The sequence below is a fragment of the Cotesia glomerata genome, linkage group LG1 (genome assembly GCF_020080835.1).
Source record: "Cotesia glomerata isolate CgM1 linkage group LG1, MPM_Cglom_v2.3, whole genome shotgun sequence".
In the NCBI taxonomy this organism is placed as follows: domain Eukaryota; kingdom Metazoa; phylum Arthropoda; class Insecta; order Hymenoptera; family Braconidae; genus Cotesia; species Cotesia glomerata.
In genome coordinates, this window is record NC_058158.1 from 17366537 (window position 1) to 17383803 (window position 17267).

Genomic DNA, 17267 nt, shown 5'->3' on the forward strand with positions numbered 1-17267 from the left:
TTAAAAGTCATTTCAAAAAAACCACATTTGAAAAATTTTTTCTTTGTAGTTTTTTTTAGATTTCTCTAAATCTACCGGTCCGAATCGGTCTAACTTGTATTCAAAATCTGAGTTTGGTCAAGCCCTTTCAATGTCACCAATCGCGATGAAGTCGGTCAAGCCGTTCGAAAATTATAAGAGGTTTACGTACATACACGCACACATATGCACACTCAGATGTACACACACACACACACACACACACACACACACACAGACACACACACACACACACACACACACACACACACACACATACATACAGACATAGTGACAACATCGCGGGGGTAGTCAGAGAAGCTACCTATGACCTCAAAACGTCGAGATCTGATGAAAACTCGATTTTTGCAAAACGGGGAAAAAAATAACTTCCCGATTTTTGAAAATCTTCGATTTTCTTAGCGGGAAGTTAAAAATTGCTACCTTTTGTGATGCTTGTGTACCACGGCTAAATCGGGGTTTTCACAGGCTGGCGTACTGGTGGTCACCAGACATAGCAGAACTTCGAAAAAAATGCCACGAGCTACGTAAGCTAGCAACGACAACTGCAAAATGCTCCCCTAATCAAGATCTGCATTTAAGCGAGAATAAGCAGGCCAAAAAGAACCTAAACTGGGCTATCGAAGCAAGCAAAGTGAAATTGTGGCAAGAGATCTGTAATGACCTTGATAAAGATATCTGGAGTAAAGCCTACCAAATTGTCGTCAAACGACTTAGAAAGGCTTCACCAGAAGCACCGAAATCACCTGCTTTAATGAGCAGCATCGTAGTGGAGCTGTTTCTCAAACACCCACAACGGGAAAGAAGACATTATATGGAAAACAGCGTAACACCTCTCACAACTAGGGAACTACAGGACGCGGCGAAGACTCTCAGGAAAGGAAAGGCACCTGGCCCCGATGGTATCCCGGCATGGGTGATCAAGATTGTAGCTCTGGAATACCCAGATATACTTCTGATCGCTTGAAACCCATGCCTAGCAACTAGCACGTTTCCAACAGCTCTGAAGCAGCAGAGATTGGTTCCGTTAGACAAAGGTAAAGGTAGCCCTGTATTACCTTTGTCGTTCAGACCACTCTGCATGCTTGACATTGCTGGGAAACTGCTCAAAAAGCTCATACAGGGAAGACTACGCAACGACATCGATCGTGCTGGAGGCTTTGTCACAAGCCAACATGGCTTCCAGAAAGGACGATCGACTAGGCAGAACTAATTGTTCGGGAAACCATTGACGCCATCGATAATTGGCTTGAAAAACATCACCTGAAACTCACCAAGCAGAAAACCAAGATCGTTGTCTTTCCTCGACAAAAGTGATTCTCAAAACCTTTCGTCACCGATATGGGCGAGACAACATTGACATCGACAAGGGCACTGCGTTATTTACGAGTAGTGATCGATGAGAAGCTATCTTTTCAAGGACACCTCGAAAACGCTTGAGTAAAAGCTAATAAGACAGTATCCAACCTGTCAAGAATGATGGTCAACACGGTTTAGTATTTGGACTTACTAGCTCTTTTGTAACTGCATTCACTGTGACTATCCGGACTTTACCATCATTGCCTGGATAAAGAACAATAACTCTGGCCAGCGGCCATTTGGTAGGCGGGAGATTCTCAGTGGTGATCAGTACATCTGAAACGACCTTGATCTCGTTGCGTGGATGGTGCTATTTTGAGATGGTTTGGTAGCGGTAGATGCAGTTCTGGTAACAGCGTTTTCAAAAATGTTGAACCATTTGCTGGACTTGTTCCTAGTGCAAGAGCTTAGCGGGTTTTAATTCTGTCAGCGATGGCTCAGGTATTGCGGTGAGTGTCCAATTCAAAAATGAACTAGTGTCACTACTGCCAGGTTGGCAGAATCTCCATTCACCGGTGTAAGCGGCCTGGAATTTAATATTGCTTTAATTTAAGCCAGTAACGTAGTATATTATTTAAGCGTCAACAGCGATTTTCCGATTGATCAACGGAGATCAAATTTTATAGATTTCACTGCGGCTTCCCATTTTCCTCCAAAGTGGGGAGCTCCAAGCAGATTAAATTTACAGTTCGTGCCATCTTAAATGATTAACACAGAGAATTTACGGAGTGAGCGGGATCCTGCAGCGAATAGTCGTTTCAGCTCTTTATCTGCCCCTAAAAAGCTTTTTTTTACAGTCTAAGTAGAGCGTGTGGCAGATACCTCGGTGACTGGTGAAGCGGCGATGAAACCGGCTGCGGTGTAGTCGGTGACTAGCTCTAGATGTACAGCGGAGCCGAGAATGCAGACAAAAACTGCAATCCAGTCTTTGTACGTTTTGGCGCCACGTTCTCGAAAGGTTTTTTGATCTGATGGGTCCAATGTAGTCGAGTCCTGTATGCAGGAATGCTCTCATTGGCTGCACTCGTGCGGCAGGTAGTTGACTTATCAGCTGCTGAGCGCGTTCTCCACGATATTTAGTGCAGATAGTGCAGAGTAAGATGAATGATCTTACTGGAACACAGCCTCTGATGATCCAGACACTCTTGCGTAAATTTGCAACCGTAAGCTGAGTTCCTTGTCCTGAGATGCTTGTCTTCTGGGTCCAGCAATGCGTTCTTTAAGCGGCCACCAACTCTTAGGACTCCCTGATGGTCGATGAATGGGATCAGCTTGGTGATGCTGTTGTTTTTCGGCAGACCATCACCATCTTGAAACGTGTGTATCTCTCTAGCAAAGAACTGTCCTTGAGTGAATTTAATCAAAATCAGTTTAACTATTGCTAGCGCACTTAGCGAATGGAAAGCAGCCGTAATCAGTACACTGGTGCTTTTGTTTTTACTGTGACCTTGATAGCGTCTTCTTCGGTGTCTGCTCCTCCATAGATGTTATCTACGTAGCGTGTTTCCAACATTGGAGGAATTGCAAGCGGGAAACTGTCCTTCATCCTTGACTAGCTGGATGAGCACCAAACAGCGTCGAAGGGCGCACTAGCGGTCCCGTAGGTGGCAGTCTTGAGGCAATAAGCGTTGACTAAGTTGTTCTCATCAATCCAAAGAATACACTGAAGTGGCCAATCAAGCAAGTTCGACCTCAATCTGCCTGAACGTCTTGGTGATGTCAGTAGCGAATAGTATACTGGTGCAGCGGATTCTTAACATCACGTCGAAGATGTCAATATGCGTTTTGGGTCCTACGTGGAGAATGTCGTTCAATAAAATTCCTGTAGATGTTGCACAGGAACCGTTGAACACTGTGCGGAGCTTCGTAGTGGTGCTGTCAAGCTTTAATACTCCATGGTAGGGCAAGAAGTAAGCGTTGACGAGCAGATCATTGATCGGAACACGAACCATGTGGTCTAGTTGCATGTATTCTGCTATAAACGCGCGATACATGACGGAATATTCTTTTTCTCACGACAGGCGAGTTATTAATCTGCGGACTGACCCCATAGCTGCGTTGATTCAATCACCAAGTTGACAATTGGGGGCTTTAAGCGGTAATCTCACTACGTAGCGTCCATCAGGTTGTCGATAGTGCATTCGACGAAAGTGAACTTCACATTAGTCTTCTTCAGCGGGGTTGAGCGGTGAATTACCTGATGGAACCTCTTCCTGTTCCCAAAACTTCGCAAAAGCGTCTTGTAATGACGTGTCCAATGACATGTATAATGCTGCATGTGATGTTGAAACGTGTTTAGCGGTGATGGCTCCATAGACAATTTAACCTAGCGTAGTGGATTGTGCGATAGGTGAATCGCGTGGTCCTTGTCTTATCTCACCGTTGATGATTTGTGCAGCTGGTGATGCACCCAGGATAATGTCTACGAACGCGGCTGTAGATAGTGCGGATCAGCGAGCTTGATGTTCACAGGATGCAGCCATTTTGAATCAGCGATCACGATCGATGGTGGGTCTACGTCAGAGTTGGTAGAATTCGCATGCTGACTTGTATTGAAGCGGCGTATACAGTGAATTAAGTTTAATTGTGCTCACAACTAGTGAATTTCCTGCGGTGACATTGCCAATACCCTTGAGCATGACCTTGTCGCATTGTAGCAGTTGTCCAAGCTTCTTAAAAATCGCCTGTCTCATGAATAGAAGCTCTGAGCCTTGATCGATCAACATTCTTGCGGTGATTGGACTACCATTATGCGGACGAACGTGGACTAAAGTGGTAGCGAGTAATACTTGGGTGGAAAGCGGATCTGAAATGATCAACAGTTAATGTTAAGCTATAAGCTGTCTAAAGGAACGGTTAGTTGCCTTGTGCGGAAGATGCAGGCTGCGGCGAAGCTGTTGTCATTGGTGCATCCAAATTTATGGACGTGTGGTGACGTTGACCACATTTTCAGTAATCTTGAGCGGTCTTGCAGTCTACAACGCGGTACAGAACAAGGCAGTTGAAGCACAAGTGGTACTTTTCAACTATCTTGCGTCGTTCTCCACAGCGAGGTTATTTTGGGCCCGAAGTCGAGTTTTCGGTCTGATAAGTGGAAAGTTCAGCGTACCGGTGTACGAATGACCAGGAGCAGCACCCGATATGCTCAGCGAGGCTCCTGACACTCGACCCTTCCTAGCGGAAATAAAACTACACTCAACATAATTGTCAGCGGTTACTACAGTTAATTAAGATAGAGCCAGCCTGATCCGTCTCAAGAGACTGAATGTAAAATGTACTATAAAGCGGGAATTCTTGGATAAGATTTAGAGTGGTTATCTCAACTAAAAACACAAAAGAATTATTGAAAATATGAACTATAAATTTAATTACACTAATGACACTCGATTATAGATTAATTAGTTAGCGGATTGTTATTAAAAATGCGGATAAGTTAAGCACAGCGGTGTTGAAAAAAGATATAGCCGGTTGCCACGTGGTCAAAACAAAAAGGTACTGAAAGAAAGTGGTGAATTTACGAAATAAAGCACAAAGCTAATCTGAAATAGATTCAAAATAATTAAGCACAACTAGTTAAATTTACTGAGTTATTTAATTAACAATAGCGGACTTTATACGCGTAAAAAGCATTAATATAGTGGAATTGCATTGCGATTACTCAAAGTGTAGTTACGAAAGATGATAATAATAATGCGTCTCTTTGGTCAGTTTCGTGAAGAAGCCTGACTGCGCATGTCCGCGAAGTGAAACAATTAATCAGAAAATTTGTTCTATCGATGTCAACACCGATAGCCAATAGTAAAATACCAATAGTAAAATTTATTACAACTAGCGTGCTCGTGACGTCAGAGTAACTCGGTTTGCGCAAGCGTCAGAAAATTCAAAGCGTTGAATTTTCTGTTTGGCTAAGAATAGCAGAACCGAGCGGTCATCAGGTGCGGCTCATGGCTTTCTTGGAGCCCACCAGTGACGAATTACTAGCGAGTGGGCCTGTTCACTGAACAATTGTGAAGAACTTTAGAGTAGTCATCTAATTATTATCTTACTAAGTCTTAAATAGTTGAGTAAAGTTATATTTAAGACGACCAAACAGAGATTTTTTTTGCCTTCTCGTGTATATAAATATGCAAGTATACGGAGATAGTAGAAAATAAAAATTTTAGTGTACATATATTTCTTCAAATAACCCTTGATCCATTTAAAAAACGAACAACTTTCCTTGACTCAAAGATATGCATGTAACTATGCAATCAAAGTAAACGTTATAAAAATTTTGTCTAAAAATTGGTAAGTTAAATAATAAGAATGTATATTACTTTTCCACTAAAAATTGTTAATTGATTGATTCAAATTCCAGATATGTTTTGAAGGCTGATGATATACCATAACAAGTTAAAGTCTCTAGAAAAAAATTAAGAGTTACGTTAGTCCATAAAATCATTAAGATGATAAATCTATTAGTCCTAGATAAGAGGACTAAATATATTTATATATTCAATCAAATTTAAGAAATCATATAATGTTATATAAAAATTTATTAAAATAATCAGCTGTTCTTTGATAAACGTCTAAAAATTCTTCCAGTTTGATATAAACTCTTATAAAACTTTATAAAATTATATGAAATTTTATAGACATCATCCCTTGTTATCAAATGATAGCCATGTATGAAATTTTATATTCATGAAATTTTACAATAGAAATATTAATAACGAAGCGAATGATCCTTTATTGACATAATATGGTTTGATATAGAATCAACTCATGTATAACGCATACCTTATGACATCTAATCCATTCACGAAGCGTATTCTCCGGAATGTAGTAAGCTTTGACGTAGGATTCAACAAATTCACTATAAGGCATCGGTCTCAATCCAGTTATCGATTCGAACTTCAATTTCAATTGTGTATAATCAAGTTGCATCAATCCTCGTCCACCATTTGAACATTTTCTTGCATTTGAATAACTATCAAAATAAAGATAAAAGTAGCAATCAATTTATTAACGAGATTAAAAATGTATTAATTTTACAATAGGTTAATATTTTCATGAACATTAAAATGTTGTTCATACACATGTTACATGTTATTTTTATCTCTTACAAGAAAAGAGCGAGACTTGCAAAATTTGTTTGAGAAAGAGACTCCGTAAAAATAGTAGTACTATGGCACGCCGTTTTATTATTTAATCAGAAAATATTTTTGCGAAACATAAAAAAAAATTCGGAAAACGGTTAACCCTGAAGGCAATCTCTGCAACTTCCCGCTACTTTTGTAATTAAGCGCTCAAAATTGCACTTATTACGTTTGTGAGCTCTTCGAGCTCAAAAATATAATTTTCGTGTAGTTTTGAGCTCTCCGAGCTCAAAAGTCTAATAGAATTATAATAGAACACTATTTTTTGTAATAACTTTTTTTAGTAATAACTTTTGAATGAATGAAACAATTTTGACGCAGTTGTCGGTATTCGACGCAGTTTTTCAAATTCTATGATATATTTTCAAACACAAATTGATCAGACCGAAAATTTCGGTGAAATTCGAAAAAAACACTTTTTTTCGTTTTCTTTCGTCAACGATAACTCACGAACAAATCAACCGATTTTGACTGGCTTGGTGGCGATCGACGTGGATTTTTGATGTTGAGAGCTGATTAGTTTTTAAAACTGATCGGTTAAGCCGTTTGAAAGTTATTAAAAAAAAAACCACATTTGAAAAAATATTTTTTCGCAGTTTTTTTAAGATTTCTCAAAATCTATTGGTCTGAATCAGTCCAAGTAGTATTCAAAATCTAAGTTTAGTCGAACCCTTTCGAATGGCACCAACCGCGATCAAATCGGTCAAGCCGTATAAAAGTTATGAGAGGTTTACACACACACACACACACACACACACACACACACACACACACACACACACACACACATATACACACATACATACACACACACACTCGGGGCAGAAGAGATACTGCTATCGGGCGCGTCTCCCCGAGCGGATGGGAGAACGCTCGCTGTCCTTGGATGACACTTAATCTCTTAGTTGATGAGGTACAGCGGGTAGGAGCCAAGCAACATAACCAAACAAAATACGCTCCCGTGGATAAAACTCCCCTTTAATGGGTTGGTCACACTAACTGACCTAACAAGACGATCGTTCTCTGCTGTGAGCCACTGGGAGTGACCGGAACCTGTATCGTAGTTTCCGACGATGCAGGCCACGGCTGATGTGAGCTTGCTCTACCGAGGTGTAAGTTGCAGCAGTGGATCAGGAGCCAGCCACTTCGGGCCTTGATCAGGAAGTACGCAGTGCGTGTTAGAGATCGGAATCTTCACTGCTCCGAGCGAGTCTAGTCCGTCCGTGTATTCCGGGACTGGCTAAGTGTCGGCTAGGCCTCAGGGAACTGGGGTAGGAGTACTATCTCCGAGGGTACACCTGTTCCTAGTTATGGCAACCCGCTCCACTCCGTACGATGCGCTGGTAAATTAAAAAGTATGAGTAATGCACAGGAAACAAACAAGAGTGAAAACGGGCCTCATGCCCAGCAAGACGCACTGCTACTTAGTGCAAAGATGAAGAGGACAGATGCGCTGGCACATCTGGAGAAGCAAGTCAGTGGACTGCAGGACTTTCTCCAAACCAAGCAAAATGTCCACAAGGAGATCAAGTCGAAGTCGACGAACATCTGCAGTGCCCTGAGAAGGTTCAAAAAACTGGACCAAGAATGGCAGGAGATCCAACAACAACACGGTAATATCGTGATGAAGACGAGTGTGACAGCGGTTTCACCAGCAAAAGCCGACACGTTTGTCGAGGAGATGGACACAGGTGGCGAGGGTGACGTCGAGTCAGTTGTTGAAGACGGAGAGGAAACTGGAACTGATATCAGGCCCGGGAAAAGGAAAGAACGAAATTCCCCAGACTCAATGACCAGCCGTACAAAGAAGAAGAAGGACCTTAAACCAAGTCCCCCGAAAAACGCAGTTACACAGAACGGCGGAAAAAAGGAGGTGAATGAATGGCAAAAAGTCCAGTCAAGGAAGTCCAAGAGAGAGCAAGCAGTAGAAAAGCTCCAGAAGCAACCGCCAAAGAAGTCCAGGCCAGAGCCTGATCGGAAAGAACCGCGCAAACGGATCAGGCCGGATGCACTGATCATCCGCCCCGCAGAGACGGCAAAGTATGCTGAAATTCTGAAGCGAATAAAGCAGGACGTCCCTGACGAACAGGTCCGTACTACAGTGGATAAGATCCAAAGAACTAGGACCGGGAGCTTGCTGATTACGCTTTCGAGGAAGAGCGCTGACCGAGGCCAAGTCTTACAGAAGACCATCGCGGACATCCTCCAAGAAGACGCAAAGGTAATCTGCATAGGGCCACAGGAAGACGTCGAAATCCGAGATCTTGACGGTACCACAACCAAGGAGGATATTCAGGCTGCCTTGCAAACGGAAATCGGAGAAACCTGCGAGATACCACTAGGGACAATTAAGATTCATAAGGCCTACAAAGGTACTCAGACAGCTGTTGTGACACTACCAGCAGCTGCAGCGCGGAAGATATTGACAGGAAGCGGTAAAGTCCGGATCAGCTGGGCCAACTGCCGAATCCGAGCTACGAGGAGACCAATCCAATGTTTCAAGTGCTGGCACTTTGGACATCTTGGATCCCAGTGCAAGAGCAATGTGGATCGGTCTAAGCTATGTATTAGGTGCGGACAAGAGGGACACAAGATTGCTGAATGCAAAAACCCAGCGAAATGTGTATTATGCGCGGATCAAAGTGCGGAGAACTCGGCTCATCATGCCGGCGCATCCAGGTGCCCAGTATTTAAAGAGGCACTCCAGAAGATAACAAACAAACAGACATGAAGATATTGCACCTAAACCTAAACCATTGCGAAGCTGCACATGATCTGCTTATGCAAACAGCAAGAGAACTAGAGTTAGACTTAGTAATGATAGCAGAGCCATACAGATACCTGAATACCCAGCCTTGGGAATCTGACAGCACCACCAAGGCTATCATCTGGTCTTGTGGTAAGCATCCCTTTCAGAGTGTAGTTAACAATGATAATGCCGGCTTTGTAGCAGCAACAGTAAACGGCATCCGTTTCTACAGCTGTTATGCACCACCTAGCCTATCCATTGTTGAATTCACTGAATTCTTGGACAAACTGACCGAGGACGCCAAGCAGCACTATCCGGTCGCGATTGCCGGTGACTTCAACTCCTGGGCAGTAGACTGGGGCAGCAAGCAGACAAATGCGCGAGGAAAAGCACTCCTAGAAGCTTTCTCTACACTAGATGTAGTCCAGCTCAACAGTGGTGATACGCCAACCTATACTAAAGGAGAAGCAAGCTCTATCGTAGATCTCACTCTCGTCAGCAGCAGCCTCATCAGTGGGAAATACGACTGGAAGGTGATGGATATCTACACAGCCAGTGACCACAAGGCAATTCTCTGGGAAATATCACATGACCGGAATACAAGAAGACCAATCAAGTCATTCAATACCATTGGATGGAAAGTGAAGCCTTTTGACACAAGCACATTGGTAATAGCCCTTAATAGTGAACCGATTACTACTGGATCCGCAGAAGAAATGACCAAGGACCTGATAAAAAGAGTTGTCCAGGCCTGTGACGCCAGTATGGTCCGGAAACACAGCATAAGCCAACGCCCGGCAGTGCACTGGTGGAACGACCACATCAGTGTTCTTCGGAAAGAGTGTCTAAAGAAAAGAAGAATATCCCAGCGTGGCTATCAACGACCTAACTCTGCGGAGCTGGTCGCAGAATACAAAAAAGCCCGTCGATCATTGAACAAAGCTATCAAGGATAGTAAGAGACAATGCTGGAAAGAGCTCATCAACGAGGTGGATAAAGACGTGTGGGGTAGGCCTTATAAGGTGGTTATGACCCACCTAAAAAAACAACAAATGCCATCACCTACGTGTCCTCAACTTCTCCAGAAAATCGTCACTGCACTATTCCCACAGCAACGCAACTTCGATTACCAGTTCGCGCCAGGCGAACTGGAAGACACTCCACCTGTCACTGAAGAAGAACTGCTGGAGGCCTGTAACCGTGTAGGGAATAATAAAGCGCCGGGATTGGACGGAATCCCTAATATAGCCTTGAAAACCATCATAAAGGCAGCTCCAACATTATTCCTAGACGTTTATAATTCATGCCTTAAAGAGGGGACTTTCCCGCATAAGTGGAAACAGCAACGATTGGTACTGTTACCTAAAGGGAAGAAACCACTGGATGAACCGTCATCTTACCGCCCACTTTGCATGCTAGATACAGCGGGTAAGATATTTGAACGCATAATTCACCAGAGAATTGAAGCAGTAGTCGACCCACTCCTGGCAGACAATCAGTATGGATTCCGGAAAGGACGATCAACCCTGGACGCAATCAAACTGGTTGTTGATACGGCCGAGGAAGCGATGGCAGGAACCAGATGGAAGGGTGGAACGAAAGAGTATTGCCTGGTGGCGACCCTAGACATCAGAAACGCATTCAACTCCGCCAATTGGGAATGCATCATGCAGGCCCTCCAAGAGAAGAATGTACCAGAATACCTTCTTAAGATCGTAACAAGCTACTTTGAAAATAGGGTCTTGAAGTATGACACGAAGAACGGTCCGAGGGAGTATGATATTACTGGAGGTGTACCACAAGGTTCAGTCCTAGGCCCGCTCCTGTGGAATATTATGTATGACGGTCTATTAAGACTAACTCTGCCAAGAAACGTCAAACTCGTAGCATATGCAGATGACGTAGCCATAGTGATTGTTGCCAAACACCTTGACGAGATAAACCATATGTTCGATCTCACTTTTGAGCGCGTTGACCGGTGAATGGACGCAATGAACCTGCAACTGGCGCAACACAAGACTAAGGCAGTGCTTATTACCAGCAGAAAAGTGGTAGAGATCATTAAGCTGAAAGTCGGCGAACAAGAAATCACATCACAACCTTATATCCGATATTTGGGAGTGATGCTTGATGCCCGACTCAACTTCAAGCAGCAAGTGGAACATATCAGTGCCAAAGCGTCAGTAGTGAGGGCTAGTCTCGCACGACTGATGCCGAACGTCGGAGGCCCAAAACAGAGCAGGAGGCTATTATTGTCATCAGTAGTCATATCGGTGCTCACTTACGGAATATCCATTTGGGCCGACGCATTAAAGACGCAAGAATCATGGAGAAAGGCTGGACCAGTATATCGACTGAGTGCCCTACGAGTAGCTAGTGCCTTTCGCACTATATCAGAAGAAGCAGTGTGCGTCATTGCTGGAACCCTACCTCTTAGAGTTCTAGCAGAGGAAAGGCGGACCCTTTACCAACGAAAAAGGTCAACTACACTGAGCCCTGAAGAACTTAGAATTGAAGAACGGCAGAAGAGCATAGGCCGATGGCAACTACAATGGGATGCTGCAGAGAAGGGTAGGTGGACGCACCGTCTCATACCTCGGATCGACATTTGGCTTAACCGGAATCACGGTGAGGTCAATTACTATCTTACGCAGATGTTGTCGGGACATGGGTGTTTTCGAGAGTATCTACACCGCTTTAAGCACGATGACTCTTCGGAGTGCCCGTCCTGTCCAGGAGCTGCTGAAGACGCGGAGCACGTCTTCTCTGTATGTCCTCGTTTCGATCCACAGCGTGAAGAACTGGAGAGGATCCTGAACCAGAGAATGCAACCAGATTCACTAGTAGAAGCAATGTTGTCATCAGAAGCTGCCTGGAACGCTACCAACACGTTTGCAACAGAAGACCTTAAAGACTTGCGTTCCACCGAAAGAAAAAGAGCAAATAGCAGAAGATAGAAGGAAGGTAGTTAACACCTTGGCCACCAGAAGGAAAAGCAGTAGCTAGATCCTCCCTTCACGAAGTAATGCCTGACGGCGGTTTCCATGAGGGAAGAAGGAAAAGGGGTTTAGGGTTTAAGGGGTAGGGGCGTTAGTGTCGAGTTTTAGTATGACGCTGCGTCGAGTCGCCACATATCCAGGCCAAACAGCTATGCCTAGAATCCGTAAAAAGGATTCCCCTAAAAAACATACACACACACACACACGCACACCCATACATACAGACATACAGACAGCATCACAGGAATAGTTAGAAAAGCTTCCTAAGACCTCAAAACGTTGAGATCTGATGAAAACTTGATTTTCGAAAAACGGGGTGAAAACAATAACTTCCCGATTTTTGAAAATTTTCAATTTTCTTAGTGGGAAGTTAAGAAAAATTTATTTTTAATTTGAGACATATGTTTTGAGTGAATTTTTTTTATGCACTGACATTATTAAAATATAATTATTTTATGTCCCGACATAAAATTGAATGCTTATGCATTGGGACGGATACTCAAATACACGAATTTTAATTATGTTACAACATAATTATAATGATTAGAAATTATTCTTCTGAAAAAATAAAACCATTTTTATTATCTTTTGACATACCCTCGCGGTTTTGAAAATGCCGTGAAGATTCGGTATTTATACTATATGAATGCTGTATTTTTACCCTAATACTTGAGTTATTTTAGCCAGTTTTTTTGTCGAATTATTACGAAAAAATTACGAAATAAATTTAGAATATTTATGGCAAAACAATAAAAAAATTACGGTATATAAACAGCATTTAAACCGTAAATGGATCGCATATTTACTGTATATCTGCAGCACTATTGCAGTAAAAAACCGGAAAAGAAGATCCCTACTTTCTATTACCGGCAAAATACCAGAAATATGCTGCTATGTGTGCAAACCAGCAGTTAGTCAACGAGTAGTCTCACCAACTATCAACACGTCTTTATAAACATCATGATACTATTAATGCTCCAAGAGACATTAGATAGAGATAGTGAGAGATCTTATATCAAATGGAAGAGTGTATGAAGATATTTAAACATCTAGTTGTTGGTGATCTACAAGAAGATCAGACCAAGGAAGGAGTGTTTCTTGCTAATCGCTTTACTGGTAAAGTAAGAGTGGAGCACCTTTCATAATTCGAGTCAGACCGCTGGAGAACCATAATTGTGTATTTTACCCGACCTAGGTTATTTCTTGGTCCTGGGGATGGACTTCGAGGTGAAATTAAGGTGTACGAGGTACTAGTCTCGTGTCATCTAGTTTATCAAGAACCCGGAATAGACAAGGAGCATTTGATTATTGTCTCAATTGTCAGCTCCATGGTATAAAAACTAGATTTACAACTACAGTAGGAGCACCTAGCTGAAGTTTGGTGAGGGGGGGGCTGAGATGCTATCTCGAGCTCATGAAGCTGATGACCTGAAGTGTCCGTACTGTTCGAACGAAGGTGGGGTCGCAGACGTCTTTTAAGTCAGGGAGACTTCAACCAACGCTGTCATCAATTGAGCCCATGTCTGAGCCAAAACCAAGTCCAAGTCCACCGTGGTCTGTACCAGCATCACCTAGAAGTCTAAAATTTTTTCTTTTAAGTCTACAGACTCGACAGGATGTCAAAGCGTTATACCCGGACATGTACTAAGGTGTCCAAGGGGGCCATACCTCGTCGACCACCGGCCACGACGAATAAGCCTGCAAGTTCGTCCACTTACGTTAAGACCAGGGTCTTCACGAGATCCCAACCATCAGCGGCAACACCCAGGAGACGCTCTGTTTCGTCGGTACCCGCTCCTGCCCGCGCACCACCTGTGACAACGGCCGAGCCCACGCCCATGGAGGTGGAGGAGGCTGCAGTGCTCCCCACTAAGAGCCAACGTGCTGCTGACACTCAGGTAGCCTCAACATCCACGTTTTAGCTTCCTGAGTGTCCGCCTCATCTGACACCAGCCTTCGCCGCCTACAAGGCGAGTTTATATAAGGAGGCACCGGACTGCCAAGACTGGAATTATGGAGACCGGCATTCCTCGTACTGAGAAGATGCTAAAGCCAGAGCCTAGTAGTGCTCCTGTCCGCCGTAAGACAGGAAAGAAAAAGAAGAAGAGGAAGAAGGGCGAGCTAAGAGGGCCTAACTGGTCCGAGATGGAGTTCAGCGAGGACAATGTGCCACCGGTATCCGAGGACTCTGGGATCGGGGTAGAGGGAATTTTCGGCGACGGAGAAGACAGCGATGACGACGTCCTGGAATTGGACTACGATGAAGACTTGTAGCTGCGTAATTAAATTTATCTTTTGTATTTTTAATAATTTTGTGTCATATTATATTCCATGTACACCTGGCGGGGAACTGAAGATCGAGACTCCCTAGTGCTGGTCTGGCAGGGAGGAGTGTAACAGGGCTATTTACCCTGTGACGGTAAAACCGCACACGCGTGATAATTATTAGACGCAGCACTGGCGCGTCTCGGTCTTCGGGACCCATTAGCATTAAGTGGGGGAAATTTAGGGTTTCTTGGTCAGTTGAGTAGCTGCGGTGAGTGAGAAGTAGTGCAGTGCTCAGTTCAACAACATCAGCAGCCAAAAAGTCCAAGAAGGAAACCAGTTTTGAACAAAAAGTTTCCTCAGCACAAATTTAACCAGATATTGAGACTTTTACATTTTTAATGAGCCAAGGGAGTCGTATACCCGGCTCATCAATTTTACTACTTCTCATTATTAAATCAAATTTTTGATAATTCAATTGTTTATAATATTTTGCCTAATAATAATTAAATAATTAATTAATTGTAATTAATTCTTATTCGTTAGCATTGTGAACATTCTTCTTGGGGATTTTATACCCGAGGAATGTTCTAGACCTCTTGGGTTTGGAAATCGTGAGTAATTGATTTGTTAATTTGGCCAATTGATAATTGTTAACATCTTAGATTGGTTTAAATAAATTTATTTTATTAATTAAATTCTGAACATCGAGAAGGTTCCAATCGACACGACATAGCATTCGGTACCTCAGGTCCAAAACGTGCTACGCAGTTACGAACAACGGCGTCCATTTTGAGCGCGCAAATTCCTTTGTGAATTTTACTACTCAACAATTTACAAAATTAACAACTGGACTATTATTATAAATTATAACAATTGAATTATCATTTAATAATATAATTTGTTATTGGAGGTTATTTAATTATTTAAAAATATTTTATTTATTGAGAATCGGTTACTGAGTTTCGACGCCATTGAGATCGAATTACCCGTGGATAATTTTTCGTGAATTTATTTTACATTGAGAAAAATTGTTTTATTAATTATTTATTAATCGAAAACTTCCACGCGGTCATTTTATATATTGAACTATTGAAAATTAAAAGTATTATTTTATTGGAATTATTTATAAAAATATTTAACGGCGTGGATTAAGTCCCAGAAAATTAGTCAGAATTTTATAAAGAAATATTCTTAAGAATTTATTCAAAATTTAAGAAATAAATTACGAGTTGAATTGAAATAAAATTTTACGTCGAATGTTCCTAAAAATTTATTTAATGTTGAATATTAAACTCGTGGATAATTTGGAATAAATTCAAGCATCGGTTTTTAGTGTAGATTTTTTGAGAATTAAATTATTAGTTGTGAAAATGGTTTACGACTTATTTGCGAGCTAATGACTGAAAATTTTAGTATAAATTAATGTTCTAATTTTTGGAGTTTAATTTTATAAGTCAAAAATTAAAGTTAAGTAGAGCCAGTGTGTGTGTGTGTGTGTGTGTGTGTGTGTGTGTGTGTGTGTGAGCGGGTTATGTGTGTAAAGATCGTGCGGAATATGTGTGTGTGAGTGTGTACATTCTCTACTTGTTGATGTTTTGCCGAGTAGAGTAGTTCGTAGAGTCTAAGAGCGTGAGGGTCCGGTGGACAGCGCGACTTAGTTAGAAACTGCGGTATAGACGCATATTTTCACAAATAAAAATTTATTTCTTTCAGACCACCTTCCTCCACTCTCTCTCCCTGTAGGTTATAAGCTCAGCTCTGGTTATCGGTTCCAGGAACCGAGATACAAAATCCTGGTGGCGCCCTTGTTAATTTAGAATCATTCATTTATTATATTGCTTTTATTTAGATTAATAAAGGGGCCAATGAGCAGTACGTAAAAACAACCCGTTACATGGCAGTATCGATATATTGATAAAGGACATAGAATATCATTAAGATATCAAAAGCAAATACAATTCACAATATAATTGCCGTTATTTTTAGTTCAATAATTTTTAATATTAGCTTAAAATGTGACAATATTTATATTTTTACAGTTCAATTGATATTTCGTTCACTATTTCAATATTCTGAAAATGATTTGTTCTGTTTTTCTAATTTGATCTGTTCACCCGAAAATTTAGCATTTTTTTTAAATCACTTCATTTTTGTGGCTAGTGTATTTCAATTTGATCAGTTCAACAAACTTGCTTATCACAAAAAAAATTATTCCTCCTCATTTACAGAAATAGTATATTTCTTACCTACGGCAGGAAAATAAGAAATGTTTCAGATCACATGTTTGTCGACCTCGGCTTCGCCTCGGTCAACAATTACATGTCATCTGAGACATTTCTTATTTTCCTGCCCTAGGTAAGAAATATACTATTTTTGAGCGGAGAAATAATTGAAGATACTCGAATTTTCTAAGTTTAAACAAATTTTTACTTCTATCTCAATAATTTTCACTTTGTGTAAATTGCAAAAAAAAATAATTTTAACTTTTTATTACTGCAAAAGTATATTTGTTTTAATCTATGAAATTCTGGAAAATATTAGAACAGAGTGAAAATAAATTGCTGATTAGGTAAGCATTAATTATTAAAAGATTGAAATCAGCAGCGAAAATATAGTGTGAGAAAAATTTTTGTTATAATAATAGAGTTTCAATAGCAATACACGTGAGAAAATAAATTATATAAAAAGTGTATAAAATTTCATGAGAAAAAAAAA

At 41.5% G+C, this 17267-nt stretch overlaps 1 protein-coding gene across 1 annotated transcript in view; it reads right to left on the reverse strand.

The window, feature by feature from the left end:
- Nucleotides 1-17267, reverse strand: part of LOC123259937 (syndetin-like) — an 89639-nt gene that overhangs the window by 25514 nt on the left and 46858 nt on the right. The window contains exon 4 of the mRNA XM_044720766.1: nucleotides 6178-6367. Within this exon, the coding sequence (XP_044576701.1) occupies nucleotides 6178-6367 (190 nt within the window). The remainder of the gene's footprint in view (nucleotides 1-6177; nucleotides 6368-17267) is intronic.